Source organism: Eptesicus fuscus, chromosome 11, assembly GCF_027574615.1.
Source record: "Eptesicus fuscus isolate TK198812 chromosome 11, DD_ASM_mEF_20220401, whole genome shotgun sequence".
In the NCBI taxonomy this organism is placed as follows: Eukaryota; Metazoa; Chordata; class Mammalia; order Chiroptera; family Vespertilionidae; genus Eptesicus; species Eptesicus fuscus.
The window spans coordinates 72,618,737-72,635,397 of NC_072483.1; the positions used below are offsets into that span (position 1 = coordinate 72,618,737).

The 16,661-nt window shown below is 48.7% G+C and overlaps 1 protein-coding gene across 2 annotated transcripts; it reads left to right on the forward strand.

The window, feature by feature from the left end:
- The first annotated feature begins 534 nt into the window (after nt 1-534).
- ZNF142 (zinc finger protein 142) lies at nt 535-15,235 on the forward strand. 2 transcript variants are annotated; one of them, XM_028150970.2, is made up of 8 exons: nt 535-828; nt 3,628-4,227; nt 5,253-5,414; nt 6,085-6,909; nt 8,643-8,820; nt 9,902-12,797; nt 13,416-13,521; nt 14,694-15,235. In XM_028150970.2, the coding sequence occupies exons 1-8, from the start codon at nt 549-551 to the stop codon at nt 15,161-15,163; spliced, it is 5,517 nt and encodes a 1,838-aa protein (XP_028006771.2). In that variant the 5' UTR covers nt 535-548; the 3' UTR covers nt 15,164-15,235. The 2 variants fall into 2 exon arrangements, with proteins under 2 accessions (XP_028006771.2, XP_054579177.1); XM_054723202.1 differs by lacking the exon at nt 3,628-4,227.
- Nucleotides 15,236-16,661: the final 1,426 nt, after the last annotated feature.

The following is a 16,661-nucleotide window of genomic DNA, read 5'->3' on the forward strand; positions in this document are numbered from 1 at the left end:
GGAGGGCAGGTAGGGGTGATCAGGCTGGCAGGGGAGGGCAGGTAGGGGTGATCAGGCCTGCAGGGGAGGGCAGTTAGGGACAATCAGGCTGGCAGGGGAGCAGTTAGGCATTAATCAGGCTGGCAGGGGAGTGGTTAGGGGGTGATCAGGCTGGCAGGCAGAAGTGGTTAGGGGCAATCAGGAAGGCGAGCAGTTGGGAGCCAGGAGTCCTGGATTGTGAGAGGGATGTCCATTAGGATTGGGCCTAAACGGGCAGTCGGACATCCCTCGAGGGGTCCCAGATTGGAGAGGGTGCAGGTTGGGCTGAGGGACACACACCCCCGTGCACGAATTTCATGCACCGGGCCTCTAGTAAATAAATAAAAAGAAAACTTCTAGGTTAACTAATTGTGGCATGCTGCCATGCAAGGAAATGCCTAAGTGGGCAGGCACTAGGTTGTGTACCCATACTAACTGGGAAGAAAGAGAGATCTAACTATATTTTGTTTGGTTTCTCTTCTCGTTGGTTTATCAGCACTTAAGAGACCACAGCACACAAGTTGGTGGTAATGACAGACCCTATGTTGGATTCACAGCCAGCCAACAGCACTGCAGAGATGGATGGACTGTGCTCTGAGTTATTGCTGATCCCCCCACCTCTCTCTAACCCTGGAATCCTGGAGCCCGTCCAGAGCCCCTGTACATCTGGGAACCCCACACCTTTGCCTGCTGATACAGGCTGCCTGCTGGTAGAGGCCACAACAACTGAAGAGGACACAGGGAACATGGAGATCATTGTAGAAGCAGTAGCTGGAAACCTGTCCTCAGGTGCTCCTGGAGAGACCCCAGGTACAAACACAGTTGCTAGCAGGCCAGTGGGACAAACAGCCCTTCGGTTTTGTCTGTGCTATTTGTGATCCTCGTATGTAGTAGTATAAGTAGGATGAGAACACAAGATAGCATCCTATTTTTATACTGAGAGATGTAATTTGATTTGGAGCTGGTAAATGTTGATTGAGGGCTGGCAAGGTGGTGCACAACCTTGTACCACGCTCTTGGCAGTCTTTCCCTGCAAGGGCATCATGTATGCTAGGCAGTAATCCAGAAGTGAAGACCTGTCTGATACCTCTGCCCAGTCCTCACTCCAATAGTCCTTGGGGATTCTTTCCCAGGAACTGCAGCCAGGGATTAGGCAAAAGTCCCAGTCTCTCTCCACCACCCAGGCTTGGCAGGGCTTCCCGGAGGTAATATGGTATTCCCTCCCGCTGTTTCTTGTGTATAACATACTTAACTCATCAAAGGCATGTGGTTGAGAGTTGAGCATTTACACTTAGGCTGGAAGATTCTCCCCTTTATTCTTCCCGCAGCTACAACTTTTTAAGTAACTTCCCTGTTTTGTTTTTTTAAATATATTTTTATTGATTTCAGAGAGGAAGGGAGAGGGAAAGAAAGATAGAAACATCAATGGTGAAAGAGAATAATTGATCGGCTGCCTCCTGCACACTCCCTACTGGTGATCGAGCCTGAACCTGGGCATGTGCCCTTGACCAGAGTCGAACTTGGAACCCTTCAGTCCGCAGGCCAGTGCTCTATCCACTGAGCCAGATTGGCCAGGGCAACTTCCCTGTTTATTAACTGCCATCCTCCATCTACATTTGTCACAACTTCCTTTGATGGGTATAAAGAATTCTGGGAAAGATTAGCTAATTTTGTCATGTAATATTTCTAAACTTCTATGTGGTGAAAGAAATAATAAATAAAAAACAAACCTGGGAAAAACATTTGCAATGTATGAGAAAGAGTTAATATCCTTAAAATTTAAAGAGCTTCACTATAAGAAAAATAAACAAAGGGAGAAAGAAATCTACATGAAATTCACTAAAGAAATAAAAATAGTCAATAACCATAAAGATGCTTAATCTCACTAATACAAAAATAAATTCCAGTTAAAAATAACTGTGAGATGCCATTTTTGTTTCTCAACTTTGGCAAAAGTTCAACATTTTTATAATACGTAGTGTTGGTAAGGCTGTGGGGAAGACAGACATTTTTATAGCTTATGGAAAGTATAAATTAGCTAATCTTTTGAAGATCAACTTATCTGCTTAACAAAATTTAAAATATGTGTACTCTGACGCAGTAATTCCACTTGTCAGGATCTATCCTATAGAAAGACCCACACAGGCATACAAGGATACAGGGATAAGGATGTGTAGGCTAGCTTTATTTGTAATGGTTGGAAACAGCCTAAATGTTCATCAGTGAGGGCAAAATCTCGTTTTGATTTATCTATGCTCTGAAGCTTTATGAACTGGACAAAAAATATGAGGTAGATCTAAATGTACTCATAGAGAAAAATATCTTTGATATATAGCAAAGGAAAAAAATAATCAAATTGCAGAAAAATTACCCAAAAAGATGTGAAAGGATATAGACCAAACTGTGTGAGGTGGGTTTTAAAAATATATATATATCTCTGTATCATTTAAATTGTTGCACTAAATTTTTATTTCAACAAAAATATAGTAAAGAGAAAAATGATCACCAGAATAAATGTGAGGCAAACCTAGGCTTGAGACATGGCTCCAACGTAAACAAACATGGTGGCATTAACCTTGCAGAATCCCAGGTCCCTCTGCTTATTGGGCAGTTGGAGGACCAAGAGAGTATTTCCTAAGCCTTTCTTTATCAAGGCCCTGCCCACTGCTTAAGAAATGGCAATGGTTATTATGAACATGATTTGGCTTTGTTCAATAGGATGTTCTCCATTTTATGAATTACCATGCTTAGGAAAATCTCTACAGAATATGAAAGTAATACTTAGTCATTTATATTGCAGATATTATCTCCATATTGTCATTTTCTTGTTTTTGGAAGTTTCTAATTTTGTTGTTGTTAATCCTCAACAGAGGATATTCTTTTCATTGCATTGGAAGGGAGGGAGAGGGAGAGAAACATCGATGTGGGAGAGACGCATTGACTGGTTGTCTACTGCACACAGCCTGACTGGTGGCGGGGAGTGAACCTGCAAACCCAGGTACGCATCCTCCACCGGGAATTGAACCTGTGACCCTTAAGTGAGCAGGCCAGTGCTCTAACCACTGATCAACACCGGCCAGAGCCTAATATTTTATTTGGGCAAAATACATTGATTTTTCTTAATGCTTTCTCGATTTGATTAATGCTTGTTACATTCATTTAACAAATATTTATTAAGTGCCTACTTTGTGCCAAGTATTGTGCTAGATATTAGGAATCCAACCCATGTCCCTGTCCTCAAAGAGCTTACAGTCCAGGTGCAGAACCAGTCTTAAACTCCACCTCTATTCCATGAGTATTAAAAGATTCACCACCCTAACCAGTTTGGCTCAGTGGATAGAGCATCGGCCTGCGGACTGAAGGGTCCCCGATTCGATTCCGGTCAAGGGCATGTATCTTGGTTGCGGGCACATCCCCAGTAGGGGTGTGCAGGAGGCAGCTGATCAATGTTTCTAACTCTATATCCCTCTCCCTTCCTCTCTGTAAAAAATCAATAAATATATATATATATTTTAAAAAGATTCACCTATATTTTCTGCTGGTAACTAACTCCTATGAGGCTCATTCTATCTGATTCTGTGCCTTTCTCTGTTGGTCCTCTGCCTGCAGGTGTCCTGGTAAAGGTGGTGGAGGTGTACTTCTGTGAGCGCTGTGAGCAGAGCTTCGCAGAGCCCACTCTGCTGGCCCTGCACCAGTGCACTGAGACCCTTATACAGCCTGTGCAGAGCCTTGCTAACCCCCCATGCTCTGTAGAGCTATCCCTCAGCAACCTCACTCTCCCTGGCCCTGTGCAGGGCCAGAGCCCCTCCAATAATCCCCTGCCATGCCCTGTGTGTAGACAGGAGTTTACCCAACCCCAGGCCCTGAAGAGCCACTTCAAGATTCACCGGGGCCCTCCCAACACCTTCTCCTGCCCAGAGTCTGGCTGTGTGTTCTCTGCTGATGATCGTAAGGGTCTGCAGCAGCACCTGAGACAGACCCACAGAGTGGTTCCTGTGCCCTGTTCTTTCCGGGGCTGCCCCCTGCTCTTTGGGAGCCAGCAGGGCATGGAGCTGCACCGACAGGCCCATTACCCTTTCCACTGCAACCATTGCAGCTTCATGGGCTCCAACGTCAAACTCTTCCGGCAGCATCAACGCAGCCATGGGGCCAGGACACAGGGAGAACTATCGGCCATTAAGGATCTTTCATCCAAGGAGCTGCTGCCAGGTATGAAGCCAGCGTACCCAGTAGTATGCTACCTGGAGAGGCAGGTGTATCTAGTGCCATGGATATATGTCTGATACAAGAGAATCCAGAGTAAGTGACTCAGAAAGACAGAACTGTCTAACATGAGAAGGCATCCAGAAAGCTTGGACCAGTCAGAATATATGGAATACAGAGAAAGTCTTTGTCTATGACACTGAGTAAAATTTGGCTTCAGCTATACTGTGGCCTTGAAGTTACTTAACCAACATTCTCTTCTGATCCATTTTAAAACTTTCTGAGAGCAAAAGCTAAAATGCCCATAGCCTCTGGTAGAATGCCTTTTGATGCCATTTAAGAGCAAATGGGATTAGGTAGGAGAAACCTTCAAGGAGGGTGGTGCTTCACTGATTCAGACTCATCTTGGTGCCAAAAAAGGGGCATTGGTTGAGTAGAGGAGCATCAGGAAATAGAGAAATCAGGCCAGGAGAGGTCAGGATTCTGAGAGAATTTGGCTTGCTAAGACTTATGTGTGCTCTGCTCCCAAAGAGAAGACCCTTTCCCTCCCTCTCCCCGCTGGAAAATAGTGTAGGTCTTTGCCTTACCAAGGAAGCTGCCTCCATTGAGGAATAGAAGCTGCCTCTATTGAGGGAACAGGGTGTGACCTGAATTGCTGAGTTCGGTTTCTCAGTAGAACAATTTAGAGGTCAGGGTATGTTCACCTGCACTGAGCCAGCAGCTGTTAGCCCTGGGACCTCAGCCAGGGAAGTGCAGTCCACCCATTCTCTACCTCTCAGTCCCTTACCCCAACTCCAGTGACCTCAAAGCTCTTACCTTCAAGGAGTCTGAGGATGGTGTTATCTGAGGAGTGGTTTACTTTGGGCTGGAGCATTACTGATGGCTTCACTTCTGGTCTTCCTATAGAAACCCAAGATTCCCTTATGCTAAATGGGGTAGGGGTGATTCTGTCAGCCATTAAGAGGAGAAGTACAAGCAGTCAGTGCTGTCATTGGCCCCTGTAGATTTCATCAAATTTTATGTGTCTCCAGCTCCCCAACTGCCCCCAGGAGAGGGACAGCCTTCAGAGGAAGCAGGTACACCCTTGCCCAGGCAGGAGTCAGCTGAAGAGGAGAACATAGAGGAAGAGAGTGGCACCCTGAAGGACTCCCAGAAAGCCCTGGAGAAAGGCCAGGGGACTCAGCAATTGGAAGGTAAGGCTATGATTAGGTTTGAACTTGGTGGTGGTAGGGAGGAATGGATTGTGGGGAGCCTGGCATTGAAAGGCTCTAGGGTTTGTTTTTCTGAGCTTTGATTCAAATGCTTTCATTCTTAACAGTCCACTTTGGCATGTCTAGTGGGAAAGTGACAAATGTTTACTCTCAGGTATATAGGAAAATTTTTATTATTACCAGCTCCCCATAACCTAGAACTCATGAGCCCATGTTTGGAAGTTGGAATACTTTACCTTCTTCTCTTCTGCTCATTCCGTATGGAGTTATTTTCCTTCCAACCAACTCTGCTGATCCTTCCGCCTGCCCCCATGAACCTGGGCAGGAAGAACAAGAAAGCTCTATCCAGATTGTTCTTTGGAGCAACTCTAAATAGAGGCTCAGGAATAGTGAGTGGGCGGCTGGGCAAAGCACTTCCAACAGGTCACAGCAAGATCTGAGAAGTTCTTATGATGTTGTTTACCTAAATACTTGCATTTCTTGTCTCTTCTTTGAGACCACAGTATTTGAGATGCTATTGTTTGGTTTCCTAAAGAGGAAGGGAAAAGCCACACACTGTTTCTGGGTAAATTGTGGATCTCCCATTATCTGGCCAGCCCCAGGCCCAGCGAAGAATCTCATTCTCAACCCTCTCTTCCTCTCCTTGTCACAGGGGATGTCACTCCTGGCACCGAGTCCCTCTTCAAGACCCACATGTGTCCGGAATGCAAGCGCTGCTTCAAGAAGCGGACCCATCTGGTAGAGCACCTCCATCTCCACTTCCCAGACCCCAGCCTCCAGTGCCCCAACTGCCAGAAGTTCTTCACCAGTAAGAGCAAGCTCAAGACCCATCTGCTGCGGGAGCTGGGCCAGAAGGCCCACTGCTGCCCACTGTGCAACTACAGTGCAGTGGAGAGGAACGCACTCAACCGCCACATGGCCAGCATGCACGAGGATATTTCCAACTTCTACTCAGACACCTATGCCTGTCCTGTCTGCCGGGAGGAATTCCGCCTCAGCCAGGCCCTTAAGGAGCACCTCAAGAGCCACACAGCCGCAGCGGCAACGGAGCCACTGCCCCTTGGCTGCTTTCAGGAGGGCTGCAGCTATGCAGCACCTGACCGCAAGGCCTTCATGAAGCACCTGAAGGAGACCCATGGCGTGCGAGCTGTGGAGTGCCGCCACCACTCGTGTCCCATGCTCTTCGCCACAGCTGAAGCCATGGAGGCCCACCACAAGAGCCACTATGCCTTCCACTGCCCCCACTGTGACTTCGCCTGCTCCAACAAGCACCTGTTCCGCAAACACAAGAAGCAGGGCCACCCTGGCAGTGAGGAGCTGCGCTGCTCCTTCTGTCCGTTTGCCACCTTCAACCCGGTGGCCTATCAGGATCATGTGGGCAAGATGCATGCTCATGAGAAGATCCACCAGTGCCCCGAATGCAGCTTTGCCACTGCCCACAAGAGAGTGCTCATCCGCCACATGCTGCTGCATACAGGTGAGAGGACTTCCTTCCTTACAGTAGTGTAATGGTGGTGGTGATGATAATGGCACACCCACACATGAAGGGCTTTGCATTCGTTCTCATTTGACCTAGTATTCCTAGAGATAAATCTGGTTTTTGGAATTTATGAGCCTTAAGCTGAGTGTTACTCAGCTAGAAAAGTGGTCAGGCTAAGATCTGAATCCAAGCAGTCTGATTCAGAGCCTGTGCTGTTGTGTTTTACCCATAAGGCCCTGCCCAGTTCTGTCCACCCCTAATCAGCCTTGGGTGGGTCAACACCCAGCCTCTCAAAATGAAGAAACTCAGATCAGGACAGATAACCTTCCTTTGCTATTCAAGTTTTGAGATGTGCTGTGAGATGGGGCAGGGGGTCTGAGCCGTCCATGCACGTTATAGCTTTGCAGCTGTGACACTGAAACACGAGCCCATTTGGTGACTTGGAAGTTGCAGATATTTCAAGTCCGATTTTTAATTGGTTACCATCATTACTGATGATTTGAGTGACAACCAAACCAGGCTTCCTGCTACAGCGACATCGCTTTTGTGATCTCTGTGTAAGTACAGTGGATTGATAAGACACTTAAAAATCCCATTGAAGACTGTTTAGTTTGAGAGGACAGTTTTTAGGCAGCTCGGGACAAGGCCATTGTTCCCATGGATACATGTTTTAGTCACAAAATCTCATTTTTATGAGGCCTTTTCTGAAACCTTATAAATATATAGTGCTTTATAGTGTATAGCATTCTTTCATATATATATATATATGTGTGTGTGTTTGTGTGTGTGTGTGTATATTATCTCATTCAATCCATAATAAGAATCTTGTAAAGAAGGCAGATAAAGATGAGAAACTCTAAAAATTGAAATGGCCTGTTTCAGAATCATACAGCTAGTAACAGAACACAGTGTTGCTTACCTTTCACAATGCAGAAAGGGGCTGAGTGGGTGGGCAGGGATAATAAGGAAGGGTCCTGAAGAAACACGGCCCCCAGCTTTTTAGTGCCACATCCTGACCAACTCCAGGAACAGTTTGCCCTCAAGTTCCGACTAGATGCCACTGAAGACTTTGGGACATCTCATGTAATCTTCATATTAACCATGTGACATCAGTATTTTAGTTGCCCTCTTCTTGGAAACAAGAAAACTGAGACTTAGAGAGGTTAAATGACCTGTCCACAGCCATGTAGTAGTAAGCTGCCACTCAATAGCTCTATGATTTCTCGGTGCCTCAGCGTGTTCCTCTGTAATATGGGATAGTCATAGCACCTGCCTCATAGGGCTGTTATGAGGATTAAGTGAGGGGAGGCATTTTTATAAAGTGCTCAGAAAGGTGTCTGGCACAGAGTGAGCACCATACACATGTTGACTATTAATATCTTTATTACCCCTTAACCACCATGGATTCCTTAACCACTATGTTGTTTTGCCTAATTTTTTTATCATTCTCTCCCACAAAACTGAAAGGAATTGGGCTAAGTGGGGCAGTTGGCTGTTAGTGCTAAGCTGTATAATCAGAAGGGACTTTAAAGCTAGTTTTGCAAAACTCAGTCTTCATTTTCTTCCCATCTTCATTGGTGTTGGAGCCCAGAAGGAGTTTTCTGAGAGGGCTGCGAAGCTTTTGCTCCTGCCTGGCATCAGAACAAACTTGCGGGGAAAATGATCTGTCTGCTTACTTGATCTGTGCGTGACCTGTGTTCTCTCCCTTCTCACCCCCACCTCTACATAAGGCGAGAAACCTCACAAGTGTGAGCTGTGCGACTTCACGTGCCGAGATGTGAGCTACCTATCCAAGCACATGCTGACCCACTCTAACACCAAGGATTACATGTGCACTGAGTGTGGCTATGTCACCAAGTGGAAGCACTACCTCAGTGTGCACATGCGAAAACATTTAGGGGACCTCAGGTATGAGCGCACCCATCCCTATCCCAAGAACCGTAGGCTAAGTTAGCCTCCTCTCGAATTCAGCTGTGGCCCCATGCTCTTCTGGCCCAGGGTAGAATCCTCGTAACGCCCCTCTGTGCTCCTATCATCTCAGCTCCATTGCCTATAGCTCGCCTCTGTGCCTGTGGCCCAGTCTACATGGCGAGAGATCTCTGGGCTCAGAGAAGGGAGTATAGACCCAGAGTATAGGTCTAGACACTAAGGTGTCACTTGAGTTCTCAGAGACCAGTCCTGGGAAAGCAGACTACATTATGGCCCCAAACCTGATCACTTCCCCTCTGATCTCTGGACACAGCTGGCGGGGACTTTCTCCTTAGCTTTCTTTTTTTTCTTTTTCCTTTCTATTTCATTTTTTATTAGTTTTTTTTCTGGTAGACAGTACACTTGGGAATTATACTGCACCAGGCATAAGAAGTAAGATTTCTACCACAGGGACATTTTGTATTCAGAACCCAATATAAATATTTCTAGTCAGACATTTCCATAGCTACAGGTATTTGGTTGCTTGATTTATATGCATAGAAAGAAATAGTTGTCATAACTGTAAAAAGCAATACTTAACAAGTACTTTTAAATGATTGGAACAGTTTTCCTTTAATATTACAGTACTGCTTATTGGTTCTCCTTAACTTTCATGCCTCCATGGGAGAATGGGAACTAGACACAGAAGCCTGCCCTGTGGATCTGTGGGCATGTCAGCTCCTTAGAAGTCCACAATGGGTTGCTGATTCATCATGTCTTCCCTTTAGGGAGCGATATAGAGTAGGGGCTAGAACAAAAGCCCTGAAGCTAGACTGTCTCTGCCCTTCACTTTGTAACTTCAGGCAAGTTGTAACTTCTATGCCTTAGTCTCCTCACTTATAAAATGGATACCAGTTTCCTAGGGTAGTGCGAAAGAACATTGACTTAGACGGTATATGTACAATACTGAGTGTAGAGCCTGCCCCATAGTCAGTAGTGACAATTAGTTGTTATGATTGATTTATGGTTGTGATTTTGCTTCCCCTCTCCCCCCAATGTCCTCTTCACCCCTCCTCATCAGATACCAGTGCAATCAGTGCTCCTATCGCTGCCACCGGGCTGATCAGCTGAGCAGCCACAAGCTGAGACACCAGGGCAAGTCCCTGATGTGCGAGGTGTGTGCCTTTGCTTGCAAGCGGAAATATGAGCTGCAGAAGCACATGGCTTCCCAGCACCACCCTGGCAAGCCAGCCCCACTCTACCCCTGTCGCTACTGCAGCTACCAGAGCCGCCACAAGCAGGCCCTGCTGAGCCATGAGAACTGCAAACACACCCGCCTCCGTGAGTTCCGTTGTGCCCTCTGTGACTACCGCACCTTCAGCAACACCACCCTCTTCTTCCACAAGCGCAAGGCCCATGGCTATGTGCCCGGGGACCAGGTCTGGCAGCTCCGCTGTGCCAGCCAGGAGCCAGAGGAGGCCAGGCAATGCCCTACACCACCAGACTCGGAGTCCTCAGGCCAGCTCTCGGCCCAGACTGTGGAACAGGACCACAACCCTGGGGCTGGGGCGGACCCCAGCTTGGACCACACTCTGCCAGAGGCCAGTGAGGAGGCCAGTGCCGGGAGACAGGATGGCAGTGAGGTTCCCCGAGGGGATGACCTGGTTGGCAGCCCCAGTCCAGCGGAGGTAGATGAGGGCAGCTGCACACTACACCTAGAGGCCCTGGGAGTAGAGCTGGAACCTGTGGCCGAGCCACCTCTGGGGGAGATCACTGAAACAGCCCCTGTGGAATTTGGGCCCCTGAGACTGGAAGAGCCAGATGGGACTTTGACAGAGCTGTCTACCTTTGAAAGTGCTGGCACTTCTGGCTTGGGTGCTGAAGAAGAGCCCATTCTGGAAAAGCCAGCCCCTGAGCCCCCCAGAAATCCTCCTTCCTCAGAGGAATCCCCTAACAGCTGGGTGGGAACCTTCAAGGCAACACCACCCACTGAGACAGCACTCCTGCCCCAGTTGCCTGAGTCAGAGTCATTACTCAAGGCCCTAAGGAGACAGGACAAAGAACAGGCAGAGGCACTGGTACTGGAGGGGCGGGTTCAGATGGTAGTGATACAGGGAGAGGGGCAGGCCTTCCGCTGCCCACACTGCCCTTTTATTACCCAGCGGGAGAAGGCCCTGAGCCTGCACTCCAGGACTGGGTGCCAGGGCCGCCAAGAGCCTCTACTGTGCCCTGAGTGTGGGGCTAATTTCAAGCAACAGCGTGGCCTTAGCACCCACCTGTTGAAAAAGTGCCCTGTTTTGCTCAAAAAGAACAAGGGATTGGCCAGAACAGATTCACCTATCCCTCTGCATCCTCTGCCCCCTGACACCCACACCTCAGAGGCTGCAGAAGGTGGGAAGCCCCCACCTGCACCATTAGAAGTAGAGGTAGTGCTCCCAAAAGATGCTCCGGAGCTTCCTAGGGAACCAGAAGAAATAGAGGAGTCTCTGGCCATACTCTCTGGCTCCACAGTACTTCCTGCAGGGAACTCCTCATCCCCAGAGGCCCCTGAGAAGTTTCACTTTGAACAGGGCAAGTTTCACTGCAACTCATGCGTGTTCCTTTGTTCTCGGCTCTCCTCCATTACCTCCCATGTGGCTGAAGGCTGCCGGGGGGTACGAAGTGGAGCAGGAAAGCGAGGGGCCTCCCAGACCCAGCCTATTGTGTCCCCACTGAGCATTAGGGACTCTCTTCCCCCAAACAGTGGGAGTATGAAGTGTAGCCCTGGTGATGGGGACCCAGCTCTGGTTCCAAAGCAGAAGGGGGCTCGCTTTTCCTGCCCCACATGTCCCTTTAGCTGCCAGCAGGAGCGGGCTCTGAAGACTCACCAGACCAGGGGCTGTCCCCTTGAGCAGTCTGGAGAGTTGCACTGTGGCCTCTGTTCCTTCACCACTCCTGTTGCTACTGCCCTGAAGCTCCACCAGAAGCGGAGGCACCCCACTGTGGCCCCAGCCCGCGGCCCCCGCCCCCCTCTTCAGTGTGGGGACTGTGGCTTTATCTGTAAACAGAGCAGGTGCCTGCAGCAGCACCAGCGGCTCAAACACGAGGGAGTGAAACCACATCAGTGCCCTTTCTGTGACTTTTCCACCACTAGACGGTACCGGTTGGAGGCTCACCAGTCCCGACACACAGGTGTTGGCCGCATCCCCTGCAGTTCCTGTCCTCAGACATTTGGTACTAACTCAAAACTTCGCTTGCACCGGCTGAGGGTACACGACAAGACACCCACTCACTTCTGCCAATTCTGTGACTATAGTGGCTACCTTCGCCACGACATCGCTCGCCATGTGAACAGCTGCCACCAGGGCACCCTAGCCTTTGCCTGTCCCCAGTGTGAGGCCCAGTTCAGCTCTGAGACAGCACTCAAGCAGCATGCTCTGCGCCGGCATCCCGAGCCTACACCCCCAGCCCAGGGCTCCCCTGAGGAGGCCACTGAGGGCCCCCTGCATTGCTCCCGATGTGGGTTCCTATGCTCCAGCCCTGCCAGCCTGCAAGGGCACACCTGTAAACAGCACCCGCGGCTTGAGTGTGGGGCCTGCCAGCAGGCCTTTCCTAGCCGGCCAGCACTAGATGAGCACCGGAGGCAGCAGCATTTCAGCCACCGCTGCCAGCTCTGTGACTTTGCTGCCCGGGAGCGGGTGGGCCTGGTGAAGCACTACGTGGAACAGCATGAGGAAACTTCAGCAGCAGCCTCAGATGGGGATGCTGGCCAGCCCCCTCTGCGCTGCCCCTTTTGTGACTTCACATGCCGCCATCAGCTGGTGTTAGATCACCATGTGAAAGGGCATGGGGGCACCCGGCTCTACAAGTGTACTGATTGTACTTACAGCACCAAGAACCGGCAGAAGATCACCTGGCACAGCCGCATTCATACTGGGGAAAAGCCCTACCACTGTCATCTCTGCCCCTATGCCTGTGCTGACCCCTCTCGCCTCAAGGTAAGGTCAAGGACAAAGGGGACCAGGAGTACAGTCTGTGGAGTTAAATTGCCTGGGTTCTCTGATCCTGACTCTACCAAATATTACTTTTGTGACCTTTGTCAATTCCCTTAATTTCTCCAAGCCTTAGATTCCTCATCTGTAAAAATGGGATAATACTTCATAGAGTTGTTATAAAATTCCATAATACATGCTAGTCATGTGAGAAAGGCATGTAATAGGTTGGGCATAACCTAGATAATAATAACAGCTAACGTTTATTGAGCACTTACTGTATGCTGGGCAATGTAATTTTAATCCTTCAAAAAATATGATATAGTTACTTTTACTACTTCTTATTTTACAGATTATTAAGCTGACATTAGGGATTAAGTCACCCAAAGATGCAAGAAATAAAGTGGCAGAGCTCAGTCTGGGCGGATCTAGGAGTAGGCCCAATGGGTTAGGTTGGTGTCAAAGTGGCCAGACTGGGGAACCTGGTTGGTAACGGGAGTATAGATAGGATGGGAGTAGGGAACAGGATTGTCTGCCAACAGTCTTTCTGCCTCCTTCCCCTATTTCCTTATCCTTGAGTACCCACATTTTTCTGGGCATATTCTTTGCTCTTCCCTCCTTCAGTACCATATGCGAATCCATAAGGAGGAACGGAAGTATCTGTGCCCTGACTGTGGCTACAAGTGCAAGTGGGTCAACCAGCTCAAGTACCACATGACCAAGCACACAGGTGAGTCTGCATGGCTTTGACAAGCCCAATGGGTTCCCCCATTCCCTGGCACACCCAACCTCCCTGATTGGGTTCTTACTGATTCAGGGTGCACATCAGTTTTCACTTTGGGGGTGGTGGGTAGGTCAGATGGCTAGAATAGCTTCCCAATCCACTGAAGACTTAACAGAATCAGAAGAGAGGTGAGCCTGAGAGCCTAGGTATGTGTACTTTTCAAAAGCTCCCTGGGTGATAGTGGAACCAGGTCACACACCTCCTGTTGAGAACCCCCCCAACTCAAACATGAGTGACTAAGGGAGGTCTACCTGGTTCCTATAGACCTGATAGAACTACCATGAGTAAAGAGAAGAAAATGGGAAGGTTTTGACTTCTCTTTTTTCCTCTTCGTTATGGAGTCCAAAACCTACAGGTTCTCTGAAAAGGGTTAATGGTGACATACCTGTGATTATTGGGTATGATCTCCTTATGTAAAGGAATTGAACAGATGCATTTCAAGGCCCTCTGCATTTATGAATACTGCTTCTTTCACCTCTATCCCTCTTAAACATTTTCTTTGACTTCTTGAATTGAACAAGGAGTTGTATTTAAATGCATCCCCAGCCCTAGCTGGTTTGGCTTAGTGGGTAGGGCGTCAGCCTGCAGACTGAAAGGTCCCAGGTTCGATTCTAGTCAAAGGCACATGCCCAGGTTGCAGGCTCGATCCCCAGTAGGGGGCGTGCAGGAGGCAGCCAATCAATGATTCTCTCTCATCATTGATGTTTCTATCTCTCTCTCTCTCCCCTTCCTCTCTAAAATCAATAAAATATATTTTAAAAAAATGAAAAGAAAAATAAATGCATCCCCAACTTCCATGAGTACCTATTCCATGACCAAAAGGAGGTTAGAATTTCCTATTTGGAAACCCTATCATATCTGAGTATTCATTGCTATCAGGTGGCTCTTTAGAGGTCCAGTTAGTTATCAGCACTTATTGAGTATCCATTGTGTACAGGGGCTGTGCTGGGAGAAGGGCACAGAAATGTCAGACAAGACTGGAATATTCCAAAGATATGGTATTAGCTTGCTGCTTGAGTTCTTTATGTCCCAGGATCACAGTGACTCTTATGGTTCACTGAACCCTGGTCCATCCCCTTCAATGGTGATCTGTTACCTATCTTTGCCATGTCCTATAGGACTGAAGCCATATCAGTGTCCCGAGTGTGAGTACTGCACCAACCGGGCCGATGCCCTGCGTGTGCACCAGGAGACCAGGCACCGGGAAGCACGGGCCTTCATGTGTGAGCAGTGTGGCAAGGCCTTCAAGACACGCTTCCTGCTGCGCACCCACCTCCGCAAACACAGTGAGGCCAAGCCCTATGTGTGTAACGTGTGCCACCGTGCTTTCCGCTGGGCTGCTGGCCTGCGCCATCATGCCCTCACCCACACCGACCACCACCCCTTCTTCTGCCGTCTCTGTAGCTACAAAGCCAAACAGAAGTTCCAGGTTGTCAAGCATGTGCGCAGACACCACCCTGACCAGGCTGACCCAAACCAGGGCGTGGGCAAAGACCCCACCACCCCCACGGTGCACCTGCATGATGTGCAGTTGGAGGATCCCAGCCCTCCTGCTCTTTCTGCTCCCCCAACTGGACCTGAGGGCTGAGAGCCCATCCCACCTCCCAGGCAAGAAGAAAGTGTGGTCCAAGATGTGCAGACTGGAACCAGAGCTAGCCTGAGAAGCTCAGAGAGTAAGGAAGGGCTGGCTTCGGGATGTCAAGGTTGGCTGGAACTCTCTTGGGACTCGGCTATAGTATTTTGATGTTGATGGCTACATAAAAGAGAGACATGAACTACAGATTGACTTTGTGTTGAGAACCACTGTGTTTTTAACCTGTGAGGTCTTAGTTTCTTCACCATCACTCCACCAAAGTCCCTGACTATAAGGTCCTGGTTTCACCAATTCCTCTTCTCTTTCCTTCTTGCTATGTCAAGTCCTATTTTCATTTAGCATCCTCAAAACAATTGTACTGAACTGCATGTGCTGTTGTGCCTAATGCTCTGTAAAGCATCCTATCTAATAAAGAGGGAATATGCTAATTGACCCTCACACTGTTGCAAAGATGGCGGTGCCCACAGCCAATAAGGAGGGAATATGCTAATTGCCCCACCCTCAAAGATGGCAGCACCACAGCCAATAGGAGGGAATAAGCTAATTGACTGCCACGCCTTCAAAAATGGCAATGCCCAGACCCCTCAGCCCCACCAGGGCAGCAGGCATGCAACAAGGCCAGGCCCACCCCGCCACGCGCCTGCCTCCAGAATCCCCCAGTCCCCTCAGCTGCCCAGCTGCCCAGGACTGCCTGAGGCTCAGGTAACCAGGGCTGGCCAGGGCTTGCACTGCTGGCAGTGGCGGCAGCAGAGGTGTGAGGGGGCATTGCTTTCCCCTGATCACTGGGTCAACTCCTGCCCCTGAGGGCTCTTGGACTGTGAGAGGGGGCAGGCCGAGCTGAGGGACCGCCCCCCCTCCAGTGCATGAATTTTCATGCACCGGGCCTCTAGTGTTAATAGAATGCTTACTAGCTTATAGACTCGTCCATGTCCGTTTTAACATTTCCAGGCTGTCATCTCGATCTGCCCTGTACCCTCTTAGACCTCTGCCTCCTTTTCTCCTTCCATCTTCACTGAGTGATTGATTCTCAAATAGGCCCAAGTCTGCCTTCTCTCTGTTCTTGAAGACTCTTGGCCCTTGCTCTGCTATCTATTTCTGAGCCACTTTGTCTACCTGTAGAGCAAGGGTGGGGAACCTTTATTTTGCCAAGGGCAATTTGGATATTTATAACATCATTCCCAGGCCATACAAAATTATCAACTTAAAAACTAGCCTGCTATATTTGGTCAAACACTTAATTAATTTATCCCTAATGCCTTGGCAGAGCCAGACCAAATGATTTTGTGGGCCTTATGTAGCCCATGGGCCAGACGTTCCCCACCCTTGCTGTAGAGGGAGGACTGCCACTCACTAAGCTTCCTCATGTAAACAGGTATAATTCAACATCATTCCTCAGGCTACACTAGAATTAAAGCATAAAGATAGTGTGAAAGGCAAATGATTGCAGGGTTGAAGGTAAATCTCTAATGCAGAATTCTATAAATATCTTACA

Excerpts from the sequence above, each read along its gene's own strand:
- ZNF142 (XM_028150970.2), top strand. The coding sequence starts at position 549 with ATGACAGACCCTATGTTGGATTCACAGCCAGCCAACAGCACTGCAGAG. Across the intron at positions 6,910-8,642 it reads CCACATGCTGCTGCATACAG|GCGAGAAACCTCACAAGTGT; the intron begins GTGAGAGGACTT and ends CCTCTACATAAG. Across the intron at positions 8,821-9,901 it reads AAACATTTAGGGGACCTCAG|ATACCAGTGCAATCAGTGCT; the intron begins GTATGAGCGCAC and ends CCTCCTCATCAG.